Source organism: Momordica charantia, assembly GCF_013281855.1.
Source record: "Momordica charantia cultivar OHB3-1 chromosome 7 unlocalized genomic scaffold, Mcharantia_2.0 BLBB01000007.1, whole genome shotgun sequence".
Lineage (NCBI taxonomy): Eukaryota > Viridiplantae > Streptophyta > Magnoliopsida > Cucurbitales > Cucurbitaceae > Momordica > Momordica charantia.
Window position 1 is genome coordinate 15,216,331 of NW_028275165.1, and position 25,592 is coordinate 15,241,922.

Genomic DNA, 25,592 nt, shown 5'->3' on the forward strand with positions numbered 1-25,592 from the left:
GCGAGGGAAGAACTGATCAACTTCCTCAAGTCCAACTCGGATGTCTTTGCATGGTCTCACGAGGACATGCCAGGCATCGACCCAAAGATCATGGTGCATCGCCTCAACGTAGACCCATCATTCCGACCTGTAAAGCAAAAAAGAAGACCTGTAAATAACGAGATGAGTGATGTAATTGTTGAGGAAGTTAACAAACTATTAAAAGCTGAATATATAAGAGAAACCTTGTATCCCGAGTGGCTCTCTAATGTTGTATTAGTTAAAAAATCCAACGGGAAGTGGAGAATATGCGTGGACTTCACGAATTTAAACAAGGCATGCCCAAAAGACTGCTTCCCCCTGCCGAAGATCGACCAGCTCGTGGATGCAACGGTCGGGCACGAGCTGCTCACCTTCATGGATGCCTACTCCGGATACAACCAAATCAAAATGCATGTGCCAGACCAAGATCATACCGCGTTCATAACAGACCAAGGTCTGTACCGCTACAAAGTGATGCCCTTTCGCCTAAAGAATGCGGGTGCGACCTACCAAAGGATGGTGAACAAAATGTTCGCCAAGCAGATCGGTCGGAATATGGAAGTATATGTGGACGACATGCTTGTCAAGAGCAAGCAGTCAAAGTCGCATCTCTCCGATCTGACCGAAGCCTTTGGAGTTCTGCGGAAGTATCAAATGAAGCTCAACTCAGCCAAGTGTGTTTTTGGAGTCTCCTCTGGAAAGTTCCTTGGTTTTATGTTAAACAACCGATGGATCGAAGCTAACCCAGAGAAGATAAAGGCCGTGCTCGAGATGGAAGCGCCCAAAACTCTGAAACAGCTTCAATGCCTCAATGGAAGGATTGCAGCTCTGAACAGGTTCGTCTCAAGGTCAACAAATAAGTGCCTTTCTTTCTTCAAAGTCATAAGAAAGAAGGGACCGTTTGAATGGACGGCAGAGTGCGAGCAAGCATTGGAACAATTGAAAAATTATCTGTGCTCGGCACCTTTGCTCGCAAAGCCGTTGCCAGAAGATAAGCTCCACTTATACCTGGCAGTGTCTGACAGCGCTGTCAGCTCGGCCTTAATCAACCAGGAGGAAGTGCGCCAAAGTCCCATTTATTACACCAGTAAGGCCATGACTGAGGCCGAGACCAGATATCCCCAAATGGAGAAGCTGGCCCTCGCCCTAGTCACCTCGGCCCGAAGACTTATGCCGTACTTCCAAGCGCACACCGTCGTAGTGCTTACCAACTTGCCCCTGAAGAGCATCTTCCATAAGCCAGAAACATCAGGGCACCTGATGAAGTGGGCAATGGAGTTGAGGGAATACGACATCCAGTTCGAACCCCGAACTGCACTGCAAGGGCAAGCAGTGGCCGATTTCATCGCGGAGCTCACCCTACTGCCTCAATTGACCGAGGCCGATCTCCCGTGGACGGTCTACGTTGATGGATCATCCAATGAGAGAGGGTGCGGAGCAGAAATCCTCTTGCTCGCACCGAGTGGCATGCGGTTCGAGTATGCCCTGCAGTTCAACTTTAGGACCTCAAACAATGAGACCGAGTACGAAGCACTTTTGGCAGGCCTACGCATTGCCAGAGGACTGGGGGCCATCCACGTCAAGGTCTTTAGTGACTCCCAGTTGGTCGTAAATCAGATTAAGGAGGAGTATCAGACGAAAGACTCCCGGATGGAGAAGTATCTAAGTAAAGTCAGATCGTACCTCGCCCAGTTCGAGACCTATGAGGTAAATCAAGTCCCAAGGTCAGAAAATTCCAATGCAGATGCCTTGGCCAAATTGGCATCAGCCTATGAGACCGACCTGGCAAGATCGGTCCCTGTCGAGATTCTGGATAATCCTTCAATCTTGGAGCCAGGTTTGATGGAGGTTGACACTCCAACACCTCATGGATGGATCCAATCGTGGAATTTATCAAAGGAAATCCACCGCAAGACTCGAAGGAGCAAAAGAAGATGACGTGAAAAACAGCTTGGTTCATACTCCGAGATGGAGCGTTGTACCGGCGTGGCTTCTCCCTGCCTCTGCTCAAGTGTGTAACTCCTGAAGAAGGCATTTACATCCTTAAAGAAGTCCATGAAGGAGTGTGCGGAAACCACTCTGGTGCTAGGTCGTTGTCGGCCAAGGTGGTTCGACAAGGATACTATTGGCCCACTGTTGAGCAGGACGCAAAGCAGTTTGTAAAAACCTGCGATAACTGCCAGCGCTTCGCAAATATCATCCATCAGCCTCCCGAACTGCTCACCACCATCTCGGCCCCGTGGCCATTCGCGCAATGGAGAGTAGATATCATAGGTACTTTTCCTCTGGGCAAAGGACAAACTAAGTTCGTCGTTGTCACTGTGGACTACTTCACCAAGTGGGTCGAGGCCGAGGCGCTATCCCAAATCACGGAGTCCAGAGTCACATCTTTCATATGGACAAACATTGTATGCCGTTTCGACATACCAAACGCTATTGTGACAGACAACGGAAAACAGTTCGACAATGCAAAGTTCAAGGACTTCTGCAGGAAGTTGGGCATAAGTCATCTCAGTTCGTCCCCTGCACATCTGAAAGCAAATGGGCAGGTTGAGGCGATAAACAAAATTATAAAACGAGGACTCAAACTGAGTTTGGACTCCAGAAAGGGAAGATGGGTCAAGGAACTACCCGAAGTATTATGGTCATATTGAACCACCCCGAGAGAGTCAACTGACAAAACTCCGTTCTCACTAGCCTTTGGCTCTGAAGCTGTTGTTCCAGTTGAGATCGGCATGCCAACAGATAGGGTAGAGCAGTACGAGCCAACAAAGAACAAGGAAGAGCTACTCCTTAACCTTGATTTATTAGAAGAAAAGAGGGAAATGGCTCAGCTACGCTTAGCAGAGTATCAGAACAGAATGGCCAGACATTATAACACTCGAGTTCGACCTCGAAGCTTTCAAGTTGGGCATTTGGTCTTAAGGAATATTCAGAGTCATGTGGGCACCCTTGACCCAAGTTGGGAGGGACCGTTCGAGGCTAAAGGCATAGTCCGACGTGGAACGTACATGCTGGCCGATCTGGAAGGAAATGTGGTTGCGCATCCATGGAACGCATAGCACCTAAAGCGCTATTACCCTTGAAATGTCAAAATGGTCCTAAAATGGAGTTGTAAAAATTCTCAAGGGGAGGAACTGAATTGTTAATAAACAGAGTTATTTAATTTCATGACTCTAAGTTCGATCAGAAATTAAATGGGAGCCACGGACTCCCATAAGACTTTTAAACCGATAAGGTAAATGTAAGAATTGATTAAATTCAAACCTCAAAACCCACGGGTTCGAGGTGGATGTCGAAATCAATTATGAACCAAATTCGACCCTTTGAATGCTTAAGTTAAAGGTGCGGTGTGGAAGGTTTAAGAAATTCAATCCTCTCAACCCACGGGTTCGAGGTGCGATGTGAATATTAATTACTGACTCAAAAATTCAACCCTTTGAACGTTTAAGTTAAAGGTGCGTTATTAAAAGTTCAATCTTTTGGACTTCCGAGTTCGAAGAGAAATGTTAAAACCAGTGAAGGAAACTCTCAAATTCAAACCTTAAAGATAAATACAAGTAAAAGGGGCGATGTGAAAAGAGTTCCTCCCAAACTCAATCCTACAAGCTCACGAGTTAGAGGTGCGAGATGAAATTATTCATATATGAGTTCAAATTTACAAAAGCAAGTTTAAAAAGCTGAAGGAAAAAGCAATAAAAGAATAGACAGAGCTCAATGTACAGAAGTGGAGAAATGAAGATTTCATTTATTGAAGGATAGAGCCAAAGCTTGTATACCTTGCAGCTCTGCCCTGAGACTTACAAAAAAAAAAAAAACCACACACACAAAATAAACAAGGAGCCTCAGCTACTCCCAAGGTGAGAGGACAGTTCGCCTTGGGAGCCCAGAAGGTTCATGTCCTGAGATCCGCCCTGCTGCGAAGGGACCTCCTCCTCGGTGGTGCCGACCTCGACCTGCTCTTGACTAGGAGCGTTTTCTTCCTCAAGATCGGAGTAGTCAGAGTCCAGCTCTCTGACGTACTTCTCCACCAAAGACTGGGGGCCCGGGGTGCTGTTAAGCCCAGACGCCCATTTTTCTGCATACTTCTTCTTCAGCTGGTTGAGGTCGATCTGAAGATGAAGCATGTTGGTAGTGATGCCCTTCATCAAGAACTTGAAGCCCGCATCACTGAAGTTCTTGACAAACCCATCAAAATCTGGGTGTTGCCTGAACGCTTCTTCCAGAAGAGCTCCATCGGCGAGGCGTTCTTTCTCCACCTTGAGCTCGGCAGTAAGACGCCCAATCACAGCATCCTTCTCCTAAAGGATTTGGGCAAGGTCGTCCTTCTCTTTCAGGAGCTGGAATTTCTCTTTCTCTAGCCCTTTGGTGATGGCTTGGGCTGCACGAAGGTGGGCCTTGTGTTTCTAACCCTCATTCTTCAGAAGCTCGGCCTTGGTTTCCACCTCGGCCCTCAGGATATCCACCTCGGAGCGAGCCTTCAGTAGCTCACCCTTCATGGTGGTGGCAGCCTCTAAGGCAGCAGAGGAGTTCTCCTTCTCCTTTGCTGCCAAAGCCTCCCTCCCATCCAACTCGGCTTTGATCATAACCGCTGAATGAATGGAGGCAATGAATGCCTGTGAAGATCAAAGCACACGATGGTTAGACCGAACTATAAATTGAGAAAATAAATAATAAAAGCAGGTACGAAAGCAGGTCTTACCTCGGCAGCGTGGTCAATTGTCCTTTGCAGCACGGACGTTAGATCACTTACAAATTTGGACGCTCTCCTAAGACAGCGGTCCAAGCATGCAGCCGAGATGCGAGACACCTGGTCCTTCACCCCGGAGCTTGATGGTTCCATCCTGAACCGCATCCTCACGTCGGACGTTCCCCCCATCCGACCTTCGGGGTCGTCCACCAAATCAGCATGGCTCGTGGGCAGGGTCCCACGAGCTCCGGCCTCCAAGGAGGAGGTGGTCTTCTTCTTTTTTCTTCTCCTCTTCAAATGAAACTCTCCCCTCACCTCGTTTGAGGGAGATACATCTAGCGCCTCGGACTCGTCCCTTCGGCGTTTTTCCCTAGAGTGATCCCTCGTTAAGTCCAGCTCGGTCACGGGGGTGGAGACTTCAGAGGATGGACCAGTGTTGCCTTGGGCTGCAGGACGAGCCACGGCAGGGGTTGCAGGCTCCGCACCTTCAACGGACTTAAGGGCGTGAGCACGGCCCTTGGACTTGCGCTTCACACTGCCGGTGAACCCACACACCATCGCTGCAAGGCAGTTAAAGCAAGATGTTAGAAATGGAAGTTGCTATATAAATTCAAAGCGAGACCGAGCTCGACTTATCAAGTTTGGAGTTTGGCCTTGAAGCTTCGATTGGACGAACTAAAGGGTTGTAGTCCAACAACCCAGAGTCGAGGAGCAGCTTGTCGGTTACTAGAGTGCCGATCTTCCTGCCCTTCGGAAAGCGATCCTTGTAAAACTTGAGTGTATCAAAGGATGCTTGAGTGAGTTTGGGAATCGGCCTGATTGATACTACACAAGGCCAAGGAAAGATCGAGTTAGATGAGAAAAGTAAAAAGTTAAAAGGATTAGAACTACAAAAAAAGAGAAAAGCGAAAAAAAAAGCAAGGACGACTCCATACCTAAGTTCCCAAACCTAGTAGGAACGTCAAAGAAGGGACGACCTGACTCGTCCTTTGCCAGCCACTCTCCAGAGGCAAAGAACCACTTCCCTAGTCATCCTCTGATGGAGGTCGGCCCTTTGACTATACCACCTGCGCCTTTCCTTGCGCACATATAATACCGACCTGGCTTCTTAGCTATCCTCTTGGCCTCAAAGCACCCAAGAAGCTGGTCAACGTTTAGCAGCTCGGCCTCGTCCTCTTCTCGAGCTGGTAACCAAAAAAGGATGGCCAAAGCAAAAATGACGCCCCATCCGTTAGGGGCCACTTGAGCAGGTGCCAGTCCAGTTCGATTTAAGAACTCCTAGGCAAAAGGATGAAAGAGAAGTCTGAGGCCGTACTCAAACATCTTTAAATAAAGAGTGACCCATCCCTCTGGGGGATTGTCAACTCTTTCCCCTCCCTCCGCAATCCTAAGGAGGATATCATTCGGAATTTTAAACCCCCTACGGAGGGGTCCGAGATAGTGCTCGGGCATTTTTGAAGGGTATTCCAAACCCTGACCCGAGGCGGAAGCATCACTATCCTCCCCATCATCAGAAAACCTAAAGTTTTCAATCTCTTCCAGTTCTGATTCTAACCTACGAGCTAAGTCCTCCCCCGAGTCACTTGGTTTGGGGGGCGAACTGCTTATTGTCCGACCTGCGCTACCTAAACTATCACTACTGGAAGGGGAAGACATGAAAACTACCATATTTGAAAAGAAGAGTAAAACAAGAGTGACTGACCTACAGAAGGTTCGAGCTGGTTTCAGATCGAACTCCAAAAATTCAGGAAACGTAAGATTTGACCTGAAGTCTCGAAACTATTTATAGTTAATCGGAACAACCTCTACGTCGTACACGTGTAATGAACGAGTGGCCAGGATCATCTTGAAATTCGTAACGACGAAATACTTGAGTACTCCGACAACCTGGCAGATCGAAACATCTTCCGCAACGGTCATATTCTCTCTACGAATTAGAAGTCGCCACGTGTCCAAAATAAACTCGGATCAACTTCTCTACCAGGTCGAGATCGAACCTGACAGAGAGGGGGCCAATGTTTGGGGGTAAAAATACCTTGGACACGTGGAGGACGCTTATTGGTATTCAAGAATTAAAATATCTCAGGTCCACCTCGAACCTACCGAATAGGTCGGGTTAGCCCATTGGAAAAAAGGCTAAGTATACATGTCGAAGTTTGACCTGATTGGGGTTCGATCTGCTCGGAACCCGACAGGTCCGACATGAGAAAAAACATGTAACCGTCGGTCGTGAGTACTGTCGGATCCACCACCTATAAATAGAGGACCTCATTTCACGCTCAGGTATCGAATCTCACCTCGAACTAAATACTGAGTCCGATCTATACTGACTTGAGCGTCGGAGAGTTTACCCTCTCGTGCAGGTTCACTCTTGAGTTCAGGTCGAGCCAGAGACCGGGTTCGAGCTTGGTTCATAGAACAGAGTTGTGCAATCCTTTGCATAAACAGAGTTGTTTTGAGAAGATCATGTTGTTGGAACAGACAATTCCCTAAAATTTTAATTTCTAAACAAATTAAAAGTATTTGACTGACATTTGATTTATATTTGGAAACAAAATTAAGCTAGGATTAGAAAAATACCTTTGTAGAATCCTCAATTTGATGCTCCACGAGATCTTCTATGTTATGACTTGAATAACGAACCAATGTGTGGAAACTTCTTGAAAGAGATAAAATTCTCTCCGTATTTAGCTTAACCCATGATCCTATTTATCCGAGTTAGGGTAGAGTATTTTAATATCTCATATATTAAAATTTCATATTATTTTAGTCTTATTAAAATAAATATTTTATTACTATATCTTATATATTAATTATTAATTTTTTTTAAAGTATCAAATACATTAATTATGGCACCCTTACTAAGTGGAAGAAACGGGCCAGGAAAGGTCCACACCAGATTGCTCAAGGCCCAAATGCCTCCAACGACTCTTTGTCATCCAAAAGGAAAGCTAAGTATGTTTCTTAGGCAAATCCAGCTATGAAAAAATAGAAGCATCAGTTCAATGATGATACTACCTCCTCCACATCGGCGAAGGCTCTCCAACAACCTTCGTTGAGAACCATGAAAACATTCTGCTGGAATGTTCATGGGTTGGGGGATCTCCAGACATTCAGAGTTATATGTGATTTTATACGTCACGAAAACCCTCTTATTGTTTTCCTTATTGAGATTAAATGTACCACTTCATTAACAAATAAATTGAAGATCTCTCAACTGTTCAGGGCTAAGTGGAGGGCTCTGTCTTCTTTGGAGGGATCCAGTTGATATAACTATTCGATCATTCTCTTCACACCATATTTACTCCAATGTTCATTGGACCTCTTTCAATTGACGGTTTACAAGCTTTTATGGTCACCCTGTTACGCACAAGAGAATCTAGACTTGGGAATTACTCATGCGTATCTACAATAAGGATGACTAACCTTGGCTTGTTGGAGGCGATCTTAATGCAATTATGTGGTGCCATGAATAGTCCTCATCCAACCTCTCTAATGATAACTTAATTTCCAATTTCAGGGCAACTTTAGATTATACTTCTCTTTTTGATATGGGTTATCCGGGTGACAAATACACCTGGTGTAATAATAGAGAGGATGTTGCCCAACAATGGAGGCATCTTGACAGATTTCTTTGCAATAATTCTTTCTCCATAGCTTTTCCGAATGCGACAATGTGCCATTTGCCATGGTCAAAATCTAATCATCGGGCTATCTCTTTGGATCTTTCACCAATTACAATCAGACACTCCCGTAATGAGTCCTTCAAATTTGAAGAATGTTGAACCCTTCATTCAAACTGTCGGAGTATCATTACAGATTCTAGCCATTGGACTTCTCCATACACCAACCACTCCTTGATTTCTAATTTGAAGACTATTTCTCATGCTCTTTCCTTATGAGAGCTACCATGATGTACTCAACCCTACCACAAGTGGCTTAGACAACCCTTGTAAGAACAAGCACCTCCTAAACACACACGGCAATACCTAGTACACACACAAAGAATCATCCAAGGGGAAGAAAAAGGGACTTACCTTGAAGGTCAAGACTTTGCATGGAGAGAACTTGTTCTAGATCCAAAATGAAATATTCCACAAGTTTGATGACCAACCTAAACTTGCATGTTTCAAGGGGTTTGTGCAACTAGATCAAGATGCACCAATGCTCACGGTTTTGGGAGCAAAGAGGAAAGCTCATGGCTATTTCATTTAATCAATAATCCAACCTCCCAAATGTACAAGAAGAAGCCTATTTATAGGCATCTTGAATTTTCCTAAAATAAAATGAAAAAGACTTTAACTAAACCTAGACTAAAATAGTTACAAATGGACTTAACTAAGTTACATAATCCTAAAGTTGGATCTAAGAGCTATTACATAAATTTTACATTAAATCCAAAAGAATGTTACAATTCTAATTACATGAAAACACTAATTCAATGATCAAACCCTAAATAACCCCTAAAAGTTTCTTTCTCCACTTTTTCTCCTTCCTCATGAAGCTTGATAATCCACATGTAGAAGTGGAGATCCCCTTCTTCATCGGTTGGCCCTCATAGCATGATGTGCGTTGCTTAAATAGCCACCCCCTTTTGTTCCCCCCCCCCCCCCCCCCGTCACCTCCCTTGCTCACAATCTCACCATCCTTATCTCTCCGACGATCGCAACTTTTGCCTCACTGTTTGCTATTTATTGTTGCATGTTGTTGTCTGTCACTGTTCGCTGTTGTCCACTACCAGATCTAATGTTCATCGGTGTTCGCGGTTGTCTACCACCGATCTGTTGTTCATCATTGTTTCTCTACTGTCCATCGTCTGATCTGCTATTTATCAATGTTTCTCTACTATCCGTCGCCTGATTTGTTGTTGTTCATCGTCGATCGCTTTTGTCTGCCTCTAAATTTGCTGCTGTTCGTTGTCGTTCATTGTTGTCTGCGGCCAAATATCATGTTTGTCACCATTCGCCTATGTTCGCTACCAAACACTACTGTCACTGTCCTTCACTACAGTCCACCATTCGTCTTAGCCCAACCTATATCTCACTTCTGATAATATAAAATAATAAAGAATAAAGAAACAGAAACAAATAACTGGAACCTAGTGACCCCATCCAACCCAACCCAAAAATATAGAATTGGGGTTGGGTTGGTTATTAGTTTCTGTTTCATTGGGTAGATGAATTGGCCAACCCGAATTTTGAGGGTTGGTCCCAAAAACTTCTCTAACCTGAACCAACCTAACCTATGAACACTCTTATGAGCTTCATTTTTCAGGTCTCGAAATCAGCATTTAAGGGAACAGAACTCACCTACTTACTCTATAATGGGAATGAGTGAATTCCATCTTAGTGAAATCATGTCCTCAGGTCCCTATTTTGTCATGTCCTCAAAATAGTAGGCTTATTGAGTCGGCTACAAAAATCACTCTCACCCATGTAAATCAAAGGACATACCCTGACTGACATAAGTTCATAAATCACTCAAGTTTAAGATTAAGTCCCCATGACCATCTTACGAGATACTTATCTTATCTTTTAACTAATTTACAAAGGAAGATTAAATATCACAGTCTATTCTTGTACAAACTCATTGTGTATATGATCTCCTCACTTACCACGTGGGTCATATCAATAGTGTTACCAGGATAGGACGCCCAACCTTATCCATATACTATAAACTATTCATGTTATATAACTTGAACATGATTCTCTAAGTCAACTTCATACTATTCAATATTACATTTATAATCTTAGATTTACATAAAAATTAGATAATAAGTATTGCATATAATCAAAATAATCAAATAATTATTTTGTCTGATAAATAATAAAATATTTACTAATTACAAATTTTTAGGGCATAAATCCGAATACATAATTCTATCTCAAAAATTGGACTCGCCCTCTCGTCTCAAATCTTCTGTTCTATTTCATCTCCTTCTTAAAAAGAGAAAGAAAATGGAGAAAAAAAAGCGAAAAAGGAAATGGAGAAGAAGATGAAATAGAAAGAGAATAAAGAAAATAGGGAAGGAGGTATAAAGAAGGGTGATAAAGGAAGAGAAGGGAGACGAAAAGAATGGAGGAAATGAGGAGAGTTCATAAAAAAAAATAAAAAAAAATAAAAAAAAAGAAGAAGAAGAAGAAGTGTTTTTTTTTTTAATTTATATATAATTACAAGAATATAATGGTAAAATAAATATTTTCTTTTGATTTGTTGTAATCATCCAAACAAACAAATTTACTTTTTATTAATTTAAAATCCATCGAAATTTATTGTGTTACAAACGCAATTTATTTCATTCGAATTTTTAACGGAGTTGTCAAAATTTTGCCAATGGGGAACCACCGGACAATAAGGGTCCACTGCCCATAAGTCATAACACACCAATTGAAGATTAAAGCCCCACCGATGGAGACAAAATTTCAGAGTCCACTCCGGATTTCTCCAATTCTACTGTTGAACAGAGCGAGATGAGCGTCGTGTCGCCGGAATTTTCAGATCGACTGTGGAAGATCTCGGTGCTTCTACTGACGGTGACGGCGGCGGCGCATTCGAAATGCGAATTCGAAGCGATCTTCAACTTCGGAGACTCCAACTCCGACACCGGCGGCTTCTGGGCGGCGTTTCCGGCGCCGGCGCACTACGGACCTTACGGCATGACCTTCTTCAAGAAACCCTCCGGCCGGGCCTCCGACGGAAGGCTCATCGTCGATTTCTTAGGTAACGCCCTCAGCTCCCATTTTCTCATCTTTCGATTTCTCTGTCTGAAAACTATTTTTGAATAATCGCGTTTCAAACCTGCGTTTCTTGGATGAGCATCCACCGACGCGTTGAGATTTTTCTTTCCTTCCCTTATCGAATAATTTAGTATTTGTAATTTTTGAACACATATATATATATATAAAATTCTATCAAATATTAATACAGGTATTAAATTAATATATATTAATTCTAGGATTATTTATTATTATTTTTTTAATACAATTTACATTTTTTGGTTTAAGATAGGTGTGCTAGCAAATTATTATCATTAATCTTTAAAAGACTAAATAATTCTCTCCCAACCAAAAGAGTTTTTTTAACATTTTAAAAGTTTTCTGTCTAATGAAATTTGTTGATTTATAGGGTGAATGATGGCGTTATTTGATTAAAAATATATTTTTTTAAATATACCTTTTTTCTAATGAAATTTAAATTAAGGTTTACACCGTGTTTAATAAAAATATTTTATTTTAGTTTCTAAATTTGAAAGCATTTTGTTATAATTCTAAACTTTACGCAAAAGAAATACTGTTTTAATGCATTTTTTAAATTATTTTTTAATCTATTTTGAAATTTTGATTCAATTAATTACATTCAATTTTAAACATTTGTTAGACGTTTATTCATTAGATAAATAAGTAAAATATATATGGCACTAAATTTTTGTTGAATAATTTATGAAAAACTAGCAATATAAACTAAAATAATGTTAATATAGAGTTAAAAATGTTGAATAATTAGAAGAAGAATAAATATTCAAAAATGAAAATAGAATTAAAACTAATTCTTTATACACTTTTAAAAAGTTAGTTTTTATTAAAAAGAAAAATTGCTCTAGTTTAAATTACTAATTTAGTACATGTTTGATTTTTATTTATTTGTTTTAAAAAGTTTTAAATTGATTAATGTGATTCAATTAAATCTCTCCAATCATACTTAAGTTATATTTATAAAATATTAATAATTTTCTTAAGTAACACATTTTTTTTAAAGCTCATATCCAGAAGAAGTACAACGTATTCAATAAATTTTTTGTGATGGGTATAATTTTGGAGACTTAAAATAATAATTTAATGCTTAATTTGTATTTTTTTTTCTCCTTCTAACAAAAAAAAGGAAATTGGTCCTTATCCTGTCCCACTTTATGGGTCCCACCTTCGTACCAGACTTGTTTTAGATATTTTTCATTTTCAATAGCTCTCTCACTTTTTTTCAAAAAAGAAAAAAAAGAAAAAAAAAAGCTCTCTCACTTATTTTAGATATTTTTATAGCCCTCCTCTCTCCTATTTAATTAGGTAGGTCATGTCCATAAATTGTGTTTCCTCGTTGTTTATTATTTTTCTATTTTTTAATAAATAAAAATATAATTACATTTTATTTATTTAAAAGAGAAAGAAAAGAAAACTTAATATTATTGAAAATGGGACAAAGAAAAAAAACTTGTTTTTTTATATATTTTTAAAATTTATATAGGAATGTTTCTAAAAAATTAGAAATAAGAACGTAAATAGAACTAGAAACGGAAATATTATCAACAGGCATAAGTCTTTTAGCCCGTTTGAAATGTTATTGTTTCTTGCTTTTCACTTTCTATTTTTTGAATGAATATTAACAAAGAGGAAACAAAAACGTAAATGTTCGAACACATGACTTCCTCATTTGATATGATATCATATTAAACATGAATAAACCACCAATGAACCCAAAAGTTTAAGTCACGGATTTAGTAAATTTAATTCACTTAATTATTAGATATCTTAACACATTTTTTATAGTATTGCTGAACTTATAATTTTGTAAGTTTTTTAACTTTCAAATTTTTGTCCGATAAATTTCTAACATGAACGTAAAAAACAAATTGTAACGTTGGAGTCCTATCAAATCCATGAAATTTAAAATTTAGAAACATAATTAAATCTTTAGAGATTTATTCAACATCTTTGCATTTCATGAATCTTTTAAACATAAAATTAAAAATATAACGATCTATCAGACATAATTGAAAGTGAAAGTTCAAGAACTGTGTAACCTTATCTTACATAACTACTTATCAAACCGTCGACCTTTAAAATAGTAATGAATATCTCATCTACTGAACTATGCTCTCAAATTGACTTGAATTCTCAGCGCAATCCCTGGGACTGCCGTTTATTAGCCCATATCTCCAATCGATAGGGTCGGATTTCAGACATGGTGCCAATTTTGCAACTTTAGCTTCAACAGTGCTTTTGCCAAACACTTCATTATTTGTCACCGGAATCAGCCCCTTTTCTTTGGCCATTCAGCTCAACCAAATGAAGGAATTCAAGTTCAGAGTTCATCAGTACTATTCTTCTCCACATCCAAAAGGTAACTACCATTTCTTCTTCTTTTCGGTTTCGTGAATTTTTTTAGTCGAATTCTTACCGTGCGTAGATATATATTAAAGGCCTAATTTGGTAATGTTCTTGTTTCTCATTAGTGTTCAAGAAACATAAACAGTTTTGAGAAATTACATAATCGTGTTTCTCGTTTCTCATTAAAAAAAAAACGTTTCCAATATTGTACTTTTATATAACATAAAAATTTTGAATATTCCTAATTTTCATTTAAAAATTTTACTTTTTTTAATTTAAAATTTTTTAAATAAGAAAATTAAAAGAATGAATATGTAAAACTTTTATCCACCTATACATCATTCATTTAGTTAGATATTAGTAATATTTTTACGGTTAGTGAGAATTTGAACACCTAAATTTTCGATAAATATATAATATTTTAATCAATTGAGTTATAGCTAAGTTGATGATAGTTTGTTGTTTAATAATATCGTGGGACCATATAAATTTTGTGGAGTAGGAAATATTCTTGAATAATTTTTTGATTGAGACATCTCTAACTCCTTAAATTTAAAACTTGGAATGTCTTCGCCTAAGTTAATAAAATATATTTTGATGTGAAATTAGCAAATTACCACTCTATTAGTTCACTTTTTATTTTTAGGATAAGAATAAAAATTTGATTGTGCAAGAGAAAAAAAATTTTTTGAAAGCATGAATAAGATGAAATTAAAACTTTTGACATTATTATGGACGAAATTGACTAATGACACAAATAGAAGCAAAATAATATGATACAAGTCAATTTTTTAAAATCAAATATAAAAACCTTTTTATTTTCATTGAAGTAACGATTTAAATTCTATACTTTCAAACGTTGAAGTCTAGTATGTAACAATCTAGTCTATATAATTTATAATTTGTAACAATTTGGTTTCTGCCAACGTAAACCTTTTGAAGGTTTAATAAGATTTATATAAATTACTAAATTGCTGCATAATAAAAATTGATACTTCACGTTAAATTGTCACTTTATATCTACGATATGTTTGTATTTGTTTTTTATTTTTATTTTTTATTTTTTTCAGGATGGACTCAACTTCCTCCACCAAATATTTTTGGAAAATCTTTGTATACATTGTACATTGGTCAAAATGATTTCACCTCCAAATTAGGAGCCATTGGAATTGAAGGGGTTAAGCAATTTCTCCCTCAAGTTATTTCCCAAATTGTTGATACCATCAAGGTTAGTATTTTATTACTTTGTAGCATGCCATGCATTGACTAATGTCATTTTTTACTTTCTATTTTTCCATGCATTTTGTCTATGCTTTTATTATTAAGATATTATGGTTTTTTAGTATTATAATTCCGACGGGTGGATGGAGATTCAAACCTTTGATATCTTAGTTATACTTAAAGTTGGTATATTAAGATCGAGCTTATTTGATTATTACTCTTTCATAAGCTAATTTGATAGTTACTCCATTTTTTTAAACGTTGTTTGATAACTATTTTGTTTTTAGTTTTCTATCTTTGAAAACTAAGTTTGTAAACACTACTTTCACCCATGTATTTCTTTATTTTGCTACCTACATTTTAAAAACGTTTTCAAAATATAAGTCAAATTTTGAAAATAAAAAAAAAAAATAATCTTTGTTTTTTAAATTTAGCTAATAATATAAATATTTAAAAAAGAAATGAAAGTATCCTAAGAAAATCGTGAGCAAACAAACAAAATTTTCATAAATAGAATTTTTTTTGTTTTTATTACTAAGGAGTCGTCGGCCCTTTAGCCTTTATGCACCTATACCTGGAGTATGGGCCATACCCGTGGCTTAAACCCAAGACCTCAATGTTATTTCTTGAAATCCCAAGCCACCCAAACTATCTCTTGGAAATTTTCAGAAATAGAAAATTAAAATTGAAACGGTTATAAAACAAGGTAACCTAATTTTTAAAATCTTAACCAAAATCTAAAAGTAATTTCAAAAAACCTAATTTTGTTTTCGAAATTTTGCTAGGATTTTAATGAGTATTGTTTGAAGTAAAGAACGTAACGAGGTAATCCAAGCCAACCGTTCAACGGGTAAGATACCTATCTCTGACCAAAAAGGTCGCGAGTTTGAATCCTCTGCTATCCATTAGATACAAAATTAAAAGCTCAACGATCTACCACACACTTTCTAGAGAAAGTCTTTTTTTAAAAAATGTGGGGTGAAGATTCGAATTCACACTCTTTTAGTCAATAGATGTCTTAACCAATTGAGTTATATTCAGATTAGTCTTCCCAGAAAAAGTTTAATAATCTATTGAACATACGTTTTCAAGTTCAAAAAGTTTAGAGATTAAATAGAGACACATGGTGTTTATTGCAACCAGGAGCTATACAAGATGGGGGGAAGAACATTTGTTGTTCTGAACCTAGCTCCGGTGGGGTGCTACCCGGCGCTGCTCGTGGAGCTTCCACACAACAGCTCGGACCTCGACGAATATGGCTGCTTGATTTCATACAACAAAGCAGTTGCAGACTACAACGCCATGCTTAAAAAACAGCTCAAACGAGCAAGAAAGGTTGTTCCCAATGCTTCACTCGTTTATTTAGACACTCACTCTGTGTTGCTGCAGCTCTTCCAACATCCCTACTCTCATGGTATGTCTATTACTTCTCTCCTTGCTTCTCTTTTTGCATCGGTTTTCATAACCTGTCTCGACTCGACGTTTTTTCTAGTTAGTTTAAGTCTCGTCTTGGAAAGTAGTATCTAAACTTTCTAATATGTTTTGTTAGTTCGTAAATTTTTAGAGTTGACTTTATTTTGGTCATTGAAGTAGTATTGATATATCTACTTCAGTATTTGGTTTCTTTTTTATATAAATGACTGTTGTAGTTTTACCGTCAGTGTTTTAACTGATAGATAACGTGGTTTTGGATAATGCATACTAAATATAGGCATGTATTCGAGCTACATAAATTGTAGTCAAATTAGGAGCAAAATAATAATGATGGACCAAAATAGTTATTTTTTTAAAGTTGAAGAATTAAAATAGATATTTTCAAAGTTTAAGAATTAAATTAACGTTTTTCTTAAGTTTGCAGAAGGAAATAAAATTAATGTAGAGGTTTCAAAGATGACAATGAAATTTGAAAAAATATATATAAAAATAAATGCAAAAATTTAAAAGTACTAAAAATTTTCGAAGGATTTTAGTTAAATTACGTTTTTCTTGTTATAAAAGAATTGATTTCGATACTGTTCACTTTTAATGAACCATGTTGAAATCTTTTCTTAAATAGATGATTTTTAAGTATTGTAGGTAAAAATTACTACAATAAATATTTTAAAAACTACCATATTTTATTTATATTAAAAAATGGTTAAATTATAAATTTAATTTTCAAAACTTTTAATTTTGAATCTCTGAATTTTAAAATGCATTCATAAGTTCTTTAAATTTTCGATTTTGCGAACTTTTCATTATGTTTGACAGGTCCCTAATCTATTAAAATATTTTTAAATTCACAAACTTATTATATATAAAATTGAAAGTTCAAATTTTAATGAATTTTATGTTTAATAAGATTCATGCATTTTTAAAAATATAGAAAAAAATCTAGAGAACTGACAAAAAATTGAAAGTTCGGAGATCTATTTGACACTATTTAAACTTGAGCGACCTATTAGACACAATGTTGAAAGTTTATAGACTAACTTTGAGAAAATAACTTTTTCATAGTTTTCGAGGTGCGCTTTGATCACATGTTATAGGTTTGTTTGTGAAGTCAAACATACTCTTTTAGCATATGAGTTTACACATATTTATTGGTATTCTCATGCGTTATATAAACTCAAGTTACATAGAATCCGAGTTTCTAAAAAACTCGTCCTAAAATTAAACATCACTTTTACAAATCCATCCCTTTATACTATCTAATTACATGTTACACAAATTCAAATTTTTAAACTCCAGAATGCAAATTTGTACTTATTAAATAACATACGATGTTAAATTATATTCTGAAGATAAAATAACATACTACGTTAAATTATTATGTTTGTAGGGCAGGTCTGCCATCTTTTAAAGAGTTTAAAATAAATGATCCAAACAACCTAATCCAACCAAAATATTAATATATTTAGGTTAGGTAGTATTCATCATTAAACTACTATTATCATCCAGAATCAACTTGAGTAATTCTAATTAGGTCGAAAATCTCGTCTAGATTCAAACCCGACGCACAAATACCCGTCTCGAGTTGGCTTGTTTAACACAAGGGCTTTTGCTTTGATAACTAGCAGGTCTCAAATATGGTACCAAAGCTTGCTGTGGCCATGGTGGAGGAGCCTATAATTTTGACCCAAAAGTTGTTTGTGGAAATAAGAAGAAGATAAAGAAGAGGATTTTAGAAGCAACAGCTTGCAGAGACCCATATAAGTATGTAAGTTGGGATGGGATCCATGCCACAGAAGCTGCAAACAAACTTGTTACTTTGGCTATTCTCAATGGCTCCTATTCTGACCCTCCCTTTTCCCTTCAAAAGCTCTGTGATCTCCAACCGCTAGATTGATCCAATCGGTCTCGGATGATGTGATTGAAGACGTTCGTGTTCTCGTTTATCTCGGGATAAGATTGGTTAAGTTATATAAAATACCCCTAAATTGTAGAGTTTGTTTCGATTGAAGTTTCGTAAGTCTAATTTTCTCCCTTCTGCTTTTAAGGGCTCGTTTGTGGTGACGTTCATATTTCTTGTTTCTCGTTTTCGATTTTCTTAAGAAATCTAATTATTTTGCAACTAACTATATTTCTTGTTTCTCTTTTTTTTAAAACATTCTCAAAATTGTATAGAAATTTTGGTAACAATCAAAACATGTTTCTTCTTTCTTGTTCCCGTTTCTAATTTGTTCCAAAACGTAAATAAAAATATTGTTTTATCATACTTGAATTCGTGGATGTTGGTTGGAGTTATGCAATTCAATTTTCTTTATTAAAAATGAAGAAATAGAAATAAGATACAAGAATGTTACCAAACATACCCTAAGTTATCTCAGTTAACTCCTAAATTATAGAGTTTATTTCGATTATCCTTCTACGGTTTCGAAAGTTTCATTTTCACTCTTCAGCTTTTAAGTCATCTCAAAAAACAAAAAACCTTTCGTTCACCTATGAGATCACACTAATGTCAAAGTTTGTCCGCAATAGTATACTTCGTCTTCGTCTTCTAACAAATGATTTTTTTTTATACAACTTTTTAAAGTATAAGGGTTAAAATAAAACTTCGAGAATGGCAGGGAGATAATTGAATTCGAGAATGGCAGGGAGATAATTGAATCCAACGCTATAGTTCAAGGGTATTTTGTATAATTTAATCAATAAGATTTTTAATTCGTTTGAACTTTCTTGCTTGCGATTCTCTTTCCATGTTTCTGTCATTATACTGCAAATGGCAAAATGCCCTGAGGATTGACTTGAAAGTAAGTAGGCTCCAAAAGCCAAGGTTTGGTTTGTGTTAATAATATTGTATTTCCATGTGGAAGTTTGCTTCTTGACTCACATCCATAGTTGGAAGCTAACATTTTCTTATGTTTGGCTGATTCTTTCTGCTACTTTGTCTTAATTAATTCTACTTAACTTGTTCTGTTCTACCCAATTCTGTTTTCTATGTTGTTTTCTACCAAACAGATTCCTCAACCAAAAAGAAGTAGCTAACAAACCGTTCGTCAGTCAGCTTGAACACATCTCAATTTTCTATTGTTTCAGTTACATCATTACGATATAATAAAGAACAAAGAGTCGGTTTAATGTAGCACTTGAAGGACTAGTATTGAGTAATCTTATCTCAATGATGTGAAACTATGAATACATCTATAACAGTATGCAATAGAACAGATGTACAAAGAGAAAGACTCTCCCTCCCACCCAAAAAAGAAAAGAAAGAAAAATAAAACAATACTTGTCTACACACTCGTCAGTAAGAGCTACTACTGACTTTCTCACGTGACGTATTTTTATTGGCCTAGATAAGTAGATCCCACTAAAATTTTTTAGCCGAAAAAAATATACCACATCAGAAAGTCGGGACTCCAACCGACACTAGTTACTTTTCAAGAAAGAATCAATCAAGGAACATAACTATTTTCAAGGGCTGGTAATGTTCTCACCATTGAAGCAGAGGGCATTCTACTTTTTCCAATCCAAACAGTATCAAAACACACCTCTCTTTCAGCTGCCTTCTCCATATCCTTAATGTTTCTCATCCTCACAACCCTCAAAACCCAAATCAAAACTAAACCCATTAAACCTAACCCAATCAAACCCCCTCCAAAACCAACCACCCACCATTCCCACAACACACCCTTCTTCTTCTCCTTCACATGAGGAGTTGGAATAACCAGAGAGAAATGGCCATGATCAGTGGCAGAGCACAAGCTTGGCCCTGTCATGTTCTTCAATTGAAAAACCCCACCAGCTCCAAACTTCACACACTGTGGCACAATACCCTTATCCCCAAACTCAACTTTATGATGAAACTTAACCAAAATTTGGCCTCCCCCCATGATGTGAAGATGGAGTTTCCTTTTCCCCAATGTGGTGGCATTGGAAGAAGAATCATAGACAGTGAACCCAATCACAGGAGCAACAAGAGTGTAGCCAGGAACTTGGTAGAAAATAGAAGACCAATTCCCCAAATTCTCAAAAACAATGGCTATTCTCTTCACAAAAGGGACTAGAGTGACTCTTGGAGGAATTGAAACCCAACTCAAATTCACTCCTCTAACCCAGAAGCTAGCACTTCTCAATCTAATATAGGAAACTTGAACCCCAGAAAAATTGGAAGTGAGAGTGATGTTATATACAAGCCCTGTTCTGGGCTTTGGGACAGAGTTATTGACAAATTTATGAACAAACCCACCAAAAGAATCAGCATCTTCCAAGCAAACACAGCACGAAATCAACATCAATAAAGAAAAAACAATCACCCAGATGATGGAATAATCGTACCAGTTTCTCCTCCTCAGCCCCATCAGCAGAACGTTCGAGAAGCCAAGCCCAATCCCATGAATCGAACGCGCTGTTTCTCGAGAAGCAAGCCAGAATTCCTGAAGATGATGGGGGGTTATTGAGAGAAATCGAAATGGGTCATTTAAAACATAATCAAAAGAGAGGGGGAAATGGGAAATCACCTCAATCTGGATTGAAGCTTGGAGCCGATCAGAGAATGGCCGTAGAGACTGAGGGCGGCGAAGGGAGAAGAATCAACAGAATAAGAAGAAGAGTATTGAGGATCGCCATTAATGGGATGTGGAGATTTCTTCTATGATTATGATTTATGGGAAACCATGTTAGTATGGCACCCGTTGGAAAGAAGGATTGCTTTTTGAGCTGTTTTTTATGGAATTTTTTTCTCTCTCTCTGTCAATTGAAATTGGGATTGGGATTGTAACTTGATTCCTAGTAAGTTGGGGTTGGTTTTTTTGGTGAGAGGGATTTGATTTGATTGGGTGTGTGCCTGCAGAAGGTGAAAGCCATTGGCTTTGTGTTCACGATCCGTAGGATCTTATTTCATTACACAAATCTCGTTATTTCAACTAATAACATTATTATACCAAGTATTGAGTACTTCCATCAATAACAATAATAATAAGGTTTAAATATTTTTTTTTTCATATCCAAGTTAACTTACGTGCACTTCGACTAATCTTACGGGACAGAACCTGACACTACAATATTGATATGGAAAAGCTCAAAGGAATTAATTCCTAAAATAGGTGACTATCGTGGAGTTTAAATGTTAAAATACTATTTTTGTCATTGTATTTTAAATTTTGGTTTCATTTCGATCTTTTAACTTTTGAAATGTTCATTTTGCTTCATGAACTTTCAACTATGTTCATAAATGTTCGTTTGGGTTCTTATACTTTTAAAAATTAATCATTTTAGACTTTTAACATAAATTATACACATAAGAGGAACTCTTTAATATAAAGTCACTGTTATATTTCAAGAAATATATTGAGACGACCTCTTCTAAAATTTTCATATCACACATTAGAAAAAATTAAATTAGTAATGAGTTGCCTTGTTTGAGTAGTTATATTAGTAGAAAAGATTATATGTCCTTGGATACTAAATATTCTTCGGATAAAATGTGTAATTTTCAAAAGTACCAATATTTATGAGTAGCAAATATGAGTATAATTCGTGTATAAATTACCTTTATTCTTTTTCTAGAGGTTCGAAATTCAAATCTTCGTACTTTTGTAATAATAACAAAACAAACTAATAATAAAATATTTTCTATATTTAATTTTTTTGGGTTTCTCCTTCTACATCATTAAAATTGTTTTATTCAATTGATAAACTTCAACAGCCAACCCTACTCCATTAATTAGACCATTAAGTAATCATATTCTTCTACATCGCATAATCTTCCAAATACATAGTTCATAATTTTCCCTTCATATGGAGTGGTTACCAGTCTATTACTATTTAAATGAAACATCAAAAATGTAATAGCTAAAAATAATTATAATTATTACAAAAAAATAAAATAGGTAGTTGATTTATTAGTGATTATTATAATTACAATTGAATATTTTATGTGTATTAGTTGGTGATTGTCATTATTATAATAATATCTAGATTTATCATTATTTATGTAAGTTAACAAATACCCATTGCCATTAATTGGTTAAGGCACATATTTTCGATCTAAAGGTTATCAATTTGAAATCTCGCCTCCACTAAAACTAGAAACAAAAATATCACTTAAAAATAAATGACTATTATTAAACTTGTTTTACAAATCCTTTTTCACTTTCAAATATTTTGTTTTACTCACTCAACTATTTTTATTTCTAAACTATATATAACTTCTTGATCAAGAATGATCAAGTCTCTTAGTGAAGCTGGAACGGATGATAACAGAGTTAGCACTCCGGCGCTCTAGTAAATACTTGTCCGATCTATACTTGAGAGAGAATATAGTTTCGAGTGCCATGTGTGAGAGGCAGGAATCTCTATTTATAGAGGTGAGCTCCCGACAAGACTTCCGATGGTATTCCAACTGCTCTCCGATTGCTCGAGAATCACGGCGCTTTATCTGAGATTATGTTTGGTGCTTTACGCTTGAAGGTGCTCTTCAAGGTCGACTCGTCTTTTGAGAAGATCAGTCGATGTGTAAAATATGACTCGACTTGGCATGACATGTCGAACTGCCTAAGATCTTCCAATTGATAAGGTTCATCTGGTTCTTCCCTTCATTAGGGTGAGTGATGATCTCCTATGTTGACACATAGCCGATGATAATTGGTCTATATATATATATATTAAAAATAAACATCCTATTCCAATTTATATCGGTGTTGGGGTGGATTTAGCTTAAGATATTAAATCTATATTTACATAAATTGTCTCTAATCAGTCATATTACATATGATATCACAAATGTCCATTTGTTTTTTAAAATTTAAAATCTAGGATTTCCAAAATTTAATTAAGTTTTTTTTCCCAAGTTTCCCTCAATAAATATCATTCTATTACATTTATTATGATATTTTAAAATCTATTCTTTCATGTGGAGAATTGATGGTTATTTAATGAAATTATAATATTTTAATATATAATTAAACAAACACATTAACTAATCAAAGCACTTATTTTTGCTTTCCAGTAGTCCGTTTTTAAATTTTCTAAAGTATATTATATTTTTAGGATTTAAGGTCTAGGGTACGAGGTTTATGATTTATGATTTTATATATTTATTAAAAAGAGAAATTATCTCTCGTAAATTTTGTTTTTAGGTCCAATAAATTAGGGATATGCGAGTTTGAACTTCAGATCTCAAGAGAAGGAGTAGGTGTCAATTATCGTTGAAGTATACTCATGTTAGCTTGTCTTTAGTGAGCCTATGACTTAGGGTTTAGAGTCTTAGTTATTTATTAAAAAAACATATGAACATGGGTACCTCTTTAATTTTCACATGGGCCCCATCATAAACGGACCTCTATTTTGACAAATATGTCTAAAAATGTCTAGTTACGTTGTTATTAGCACATGGATTGTCAAAGTCGAGAGTTTATTAGACAAATTCATGATTTCAACAATACCTCAAGACGATACTTCTCCTAAACTCATTCTATTACATAATTCTCTTCAATCCATTATTTTTTAAAGTTATACTCCAAATACAAGTTACATAAATTCAGACTCTTCGCTAATTTGAACGAAACTCAGCTAGCTAAAGTATATTTCATCAACCAAAATGTTATAAATTTGAATCTCCGTCTTCACATGTTTTCGAACTCAAGAAAAAAAAAAGGACAATAAGGGGCCATTTGGTTGAAGGTTTCAAAAAGGTAGCCTAAGATTAAGATGTATGGGAATCAAAGTTAATTGTGTTTGGATGTATATATGTCTGGGCCTGAGATTGAGATGTCTGAAAATAAATTATATATATGTTTATTTCATGTGATTACTTTAGAAATATGTATTTTATATCATTGTAAATATTGATTAATAACTATCAAATTTAATTAAAACAAATTATATAAATTTAATAATTTTAATTTATAAATTATTTTATATCAACATTCTAAATTTTAAAATTTTAAATTGACGATTTAGCTATGTTGACAATTTAGCATAATAATCAATTGAACAATTGATAGTAAAGGTTATTTATCTAACATTCAGTATATACATATTTAACAAAATGATAAATATGTATAAAGCTTTAAAATTAATGAAAATTAGTTTACATTAATTAATATATATTTATTAAAATTATTTTAAGCAATTAGGTTTTAATTTAAGTTTCACCTATTAGTAAATATATTATAAACAATATATCTAAATTTATTTGTTGATTTTATTTAGCAAACCATCTTAATAATTATCATAAAAGAAATGTATTTCACAAAATTAATATTTTCATTCTATCAATGGCATCAATCTATTACATTTTTTATAGAAAAAATTAAGAATATATTTTAGTAAATTAATTTATTACAATAGAATAATTAATTAGATAAATTTTTAAGGTTGTTTTATTAATTATAAATTTAATTTAAATATTTTGACTAATTTTAATTTATTTATGTTAATAAAATAAGTAAGTAATTACATTTAAAAAAATACTTAATTGAAAATGACAAAGATAAGAACTTGACACAAAATCCACCGACATGGAACCACGAATATATTCCATAAAAAGTTTTCAAATCTATCAGACAAACCAGAGTTGTACTAACTCATACTCATTTTCACTAAGTAAACCTCCAACCAAACGGCCTCTAAAAGAAAACTCAGATTTTTAAACCTTTCACTTAGATCTCGAGTTTAACATTCTCAAACTCAAGATGTCGAACTGGACTTGGACGCTTGGAACCAAAGTCCTGTGAGCCATGACGAGTTAGGGTCAAGCCAAAAGCAAAGATGTGCCTTTTATAAATTAAAATAAAAAAAAAAAGAGAAAAAAAAAATTATTGAAGGAAATGTGTAGGGTACAAAAAACGGGTCGACTGACGGCTGCCGAAGGATTGGACGCACGCAACGGGATTGGATTTACTATTTTAAAATAATAATAATATTAATAATAAATACAACATAATAAAATCTTGGTTTTCTGAGTCAAACTAAATATGTTTATTGTATTAAAAAAAAAGAAAAAATAAATATGTTTATTTATTTAAATAATACTAATAATTTAGTAGGATTGTCAAAGCGAGCATAGCTCAACGATATTGACATATATCTCCAATTAAGAAGTGAGTTCGATCCTTCGCCCCCATATGTTGTACTAA

The 25,592-nt window shown here is 35.8% G+C and overlaps 3 protein-coding genes across 3 annotated transcripts; 2 read left to right on the forward strand and 1 right to left on the reverse strand.

Annotated features, from left to right (window-relative positions):
• Window positions 1-1,191: 1,191 nt before the first annotated feature.
• On the forward strand, window positions 1,192-1,959 carry LOC148210439 (uncharacterized). The gene has a single exon (XM_088126321.1). The coding sequence runs from the start codon at window positions 1,192-1,194 to the stop codon at window positions 1,957-1,959; it is 768 nt and encodes a 255-aa protein (XP_087982447.1).
• A 9,002-nt stretch (window positions 1,960-10,961) lies between these two features.
• On the forward strand, window positions 10,962-18,587 carry LOC111016184 (GDSL-like Lipase/Acylhydrolase superfamily protein). Its single transcript, XM_022291479.2, has 5 exons — window positions 10,962-11,431; window positions 13,601-13,822; window positions 14,880-15,037; window positions 16,174-16,444; window positions 18,090-18,587. The coding sequence occupies exons 1-5, from the start codon at window positions 11,182-11,184 to the stop codon at window positions 18,356-18,358; spliced, it is 1,170 nt and encodes a 389-aa protein (XP_022147171.1). The 5' UTR covers window positions 10,962-11,181; the 3' UTR covers window positions 18,359-18,587.
• Window positions 18,588-19,471: 884 nt separating this feature from the next.
• Window positions 19,472-21,347, reverse strand: LOC111016185 (transmembrane protein, putative (DUF1191)). Its single transcript, XM_022291480.2, has 2 exons — window positions 20,973-21,347; window positions 19,472-20,888 (listed from the first exon to the last, which is right to left on the reverse strand). The coding sequence occupies exon 2, from the start codon at window positions 20,811-20,813 to the stop codon at window positions 19,908-19,910; it is 906 nt and encodes a 301-aa protein (XP_022147172.1). The 5' UTR covers window positions 20,814-20,888; window positions 20,973-21,347; the 3' UTR covers window positions 19,472-19,907.
• Window positions 21,348-25,592: the final 4,245 nt, after the last annotated feature.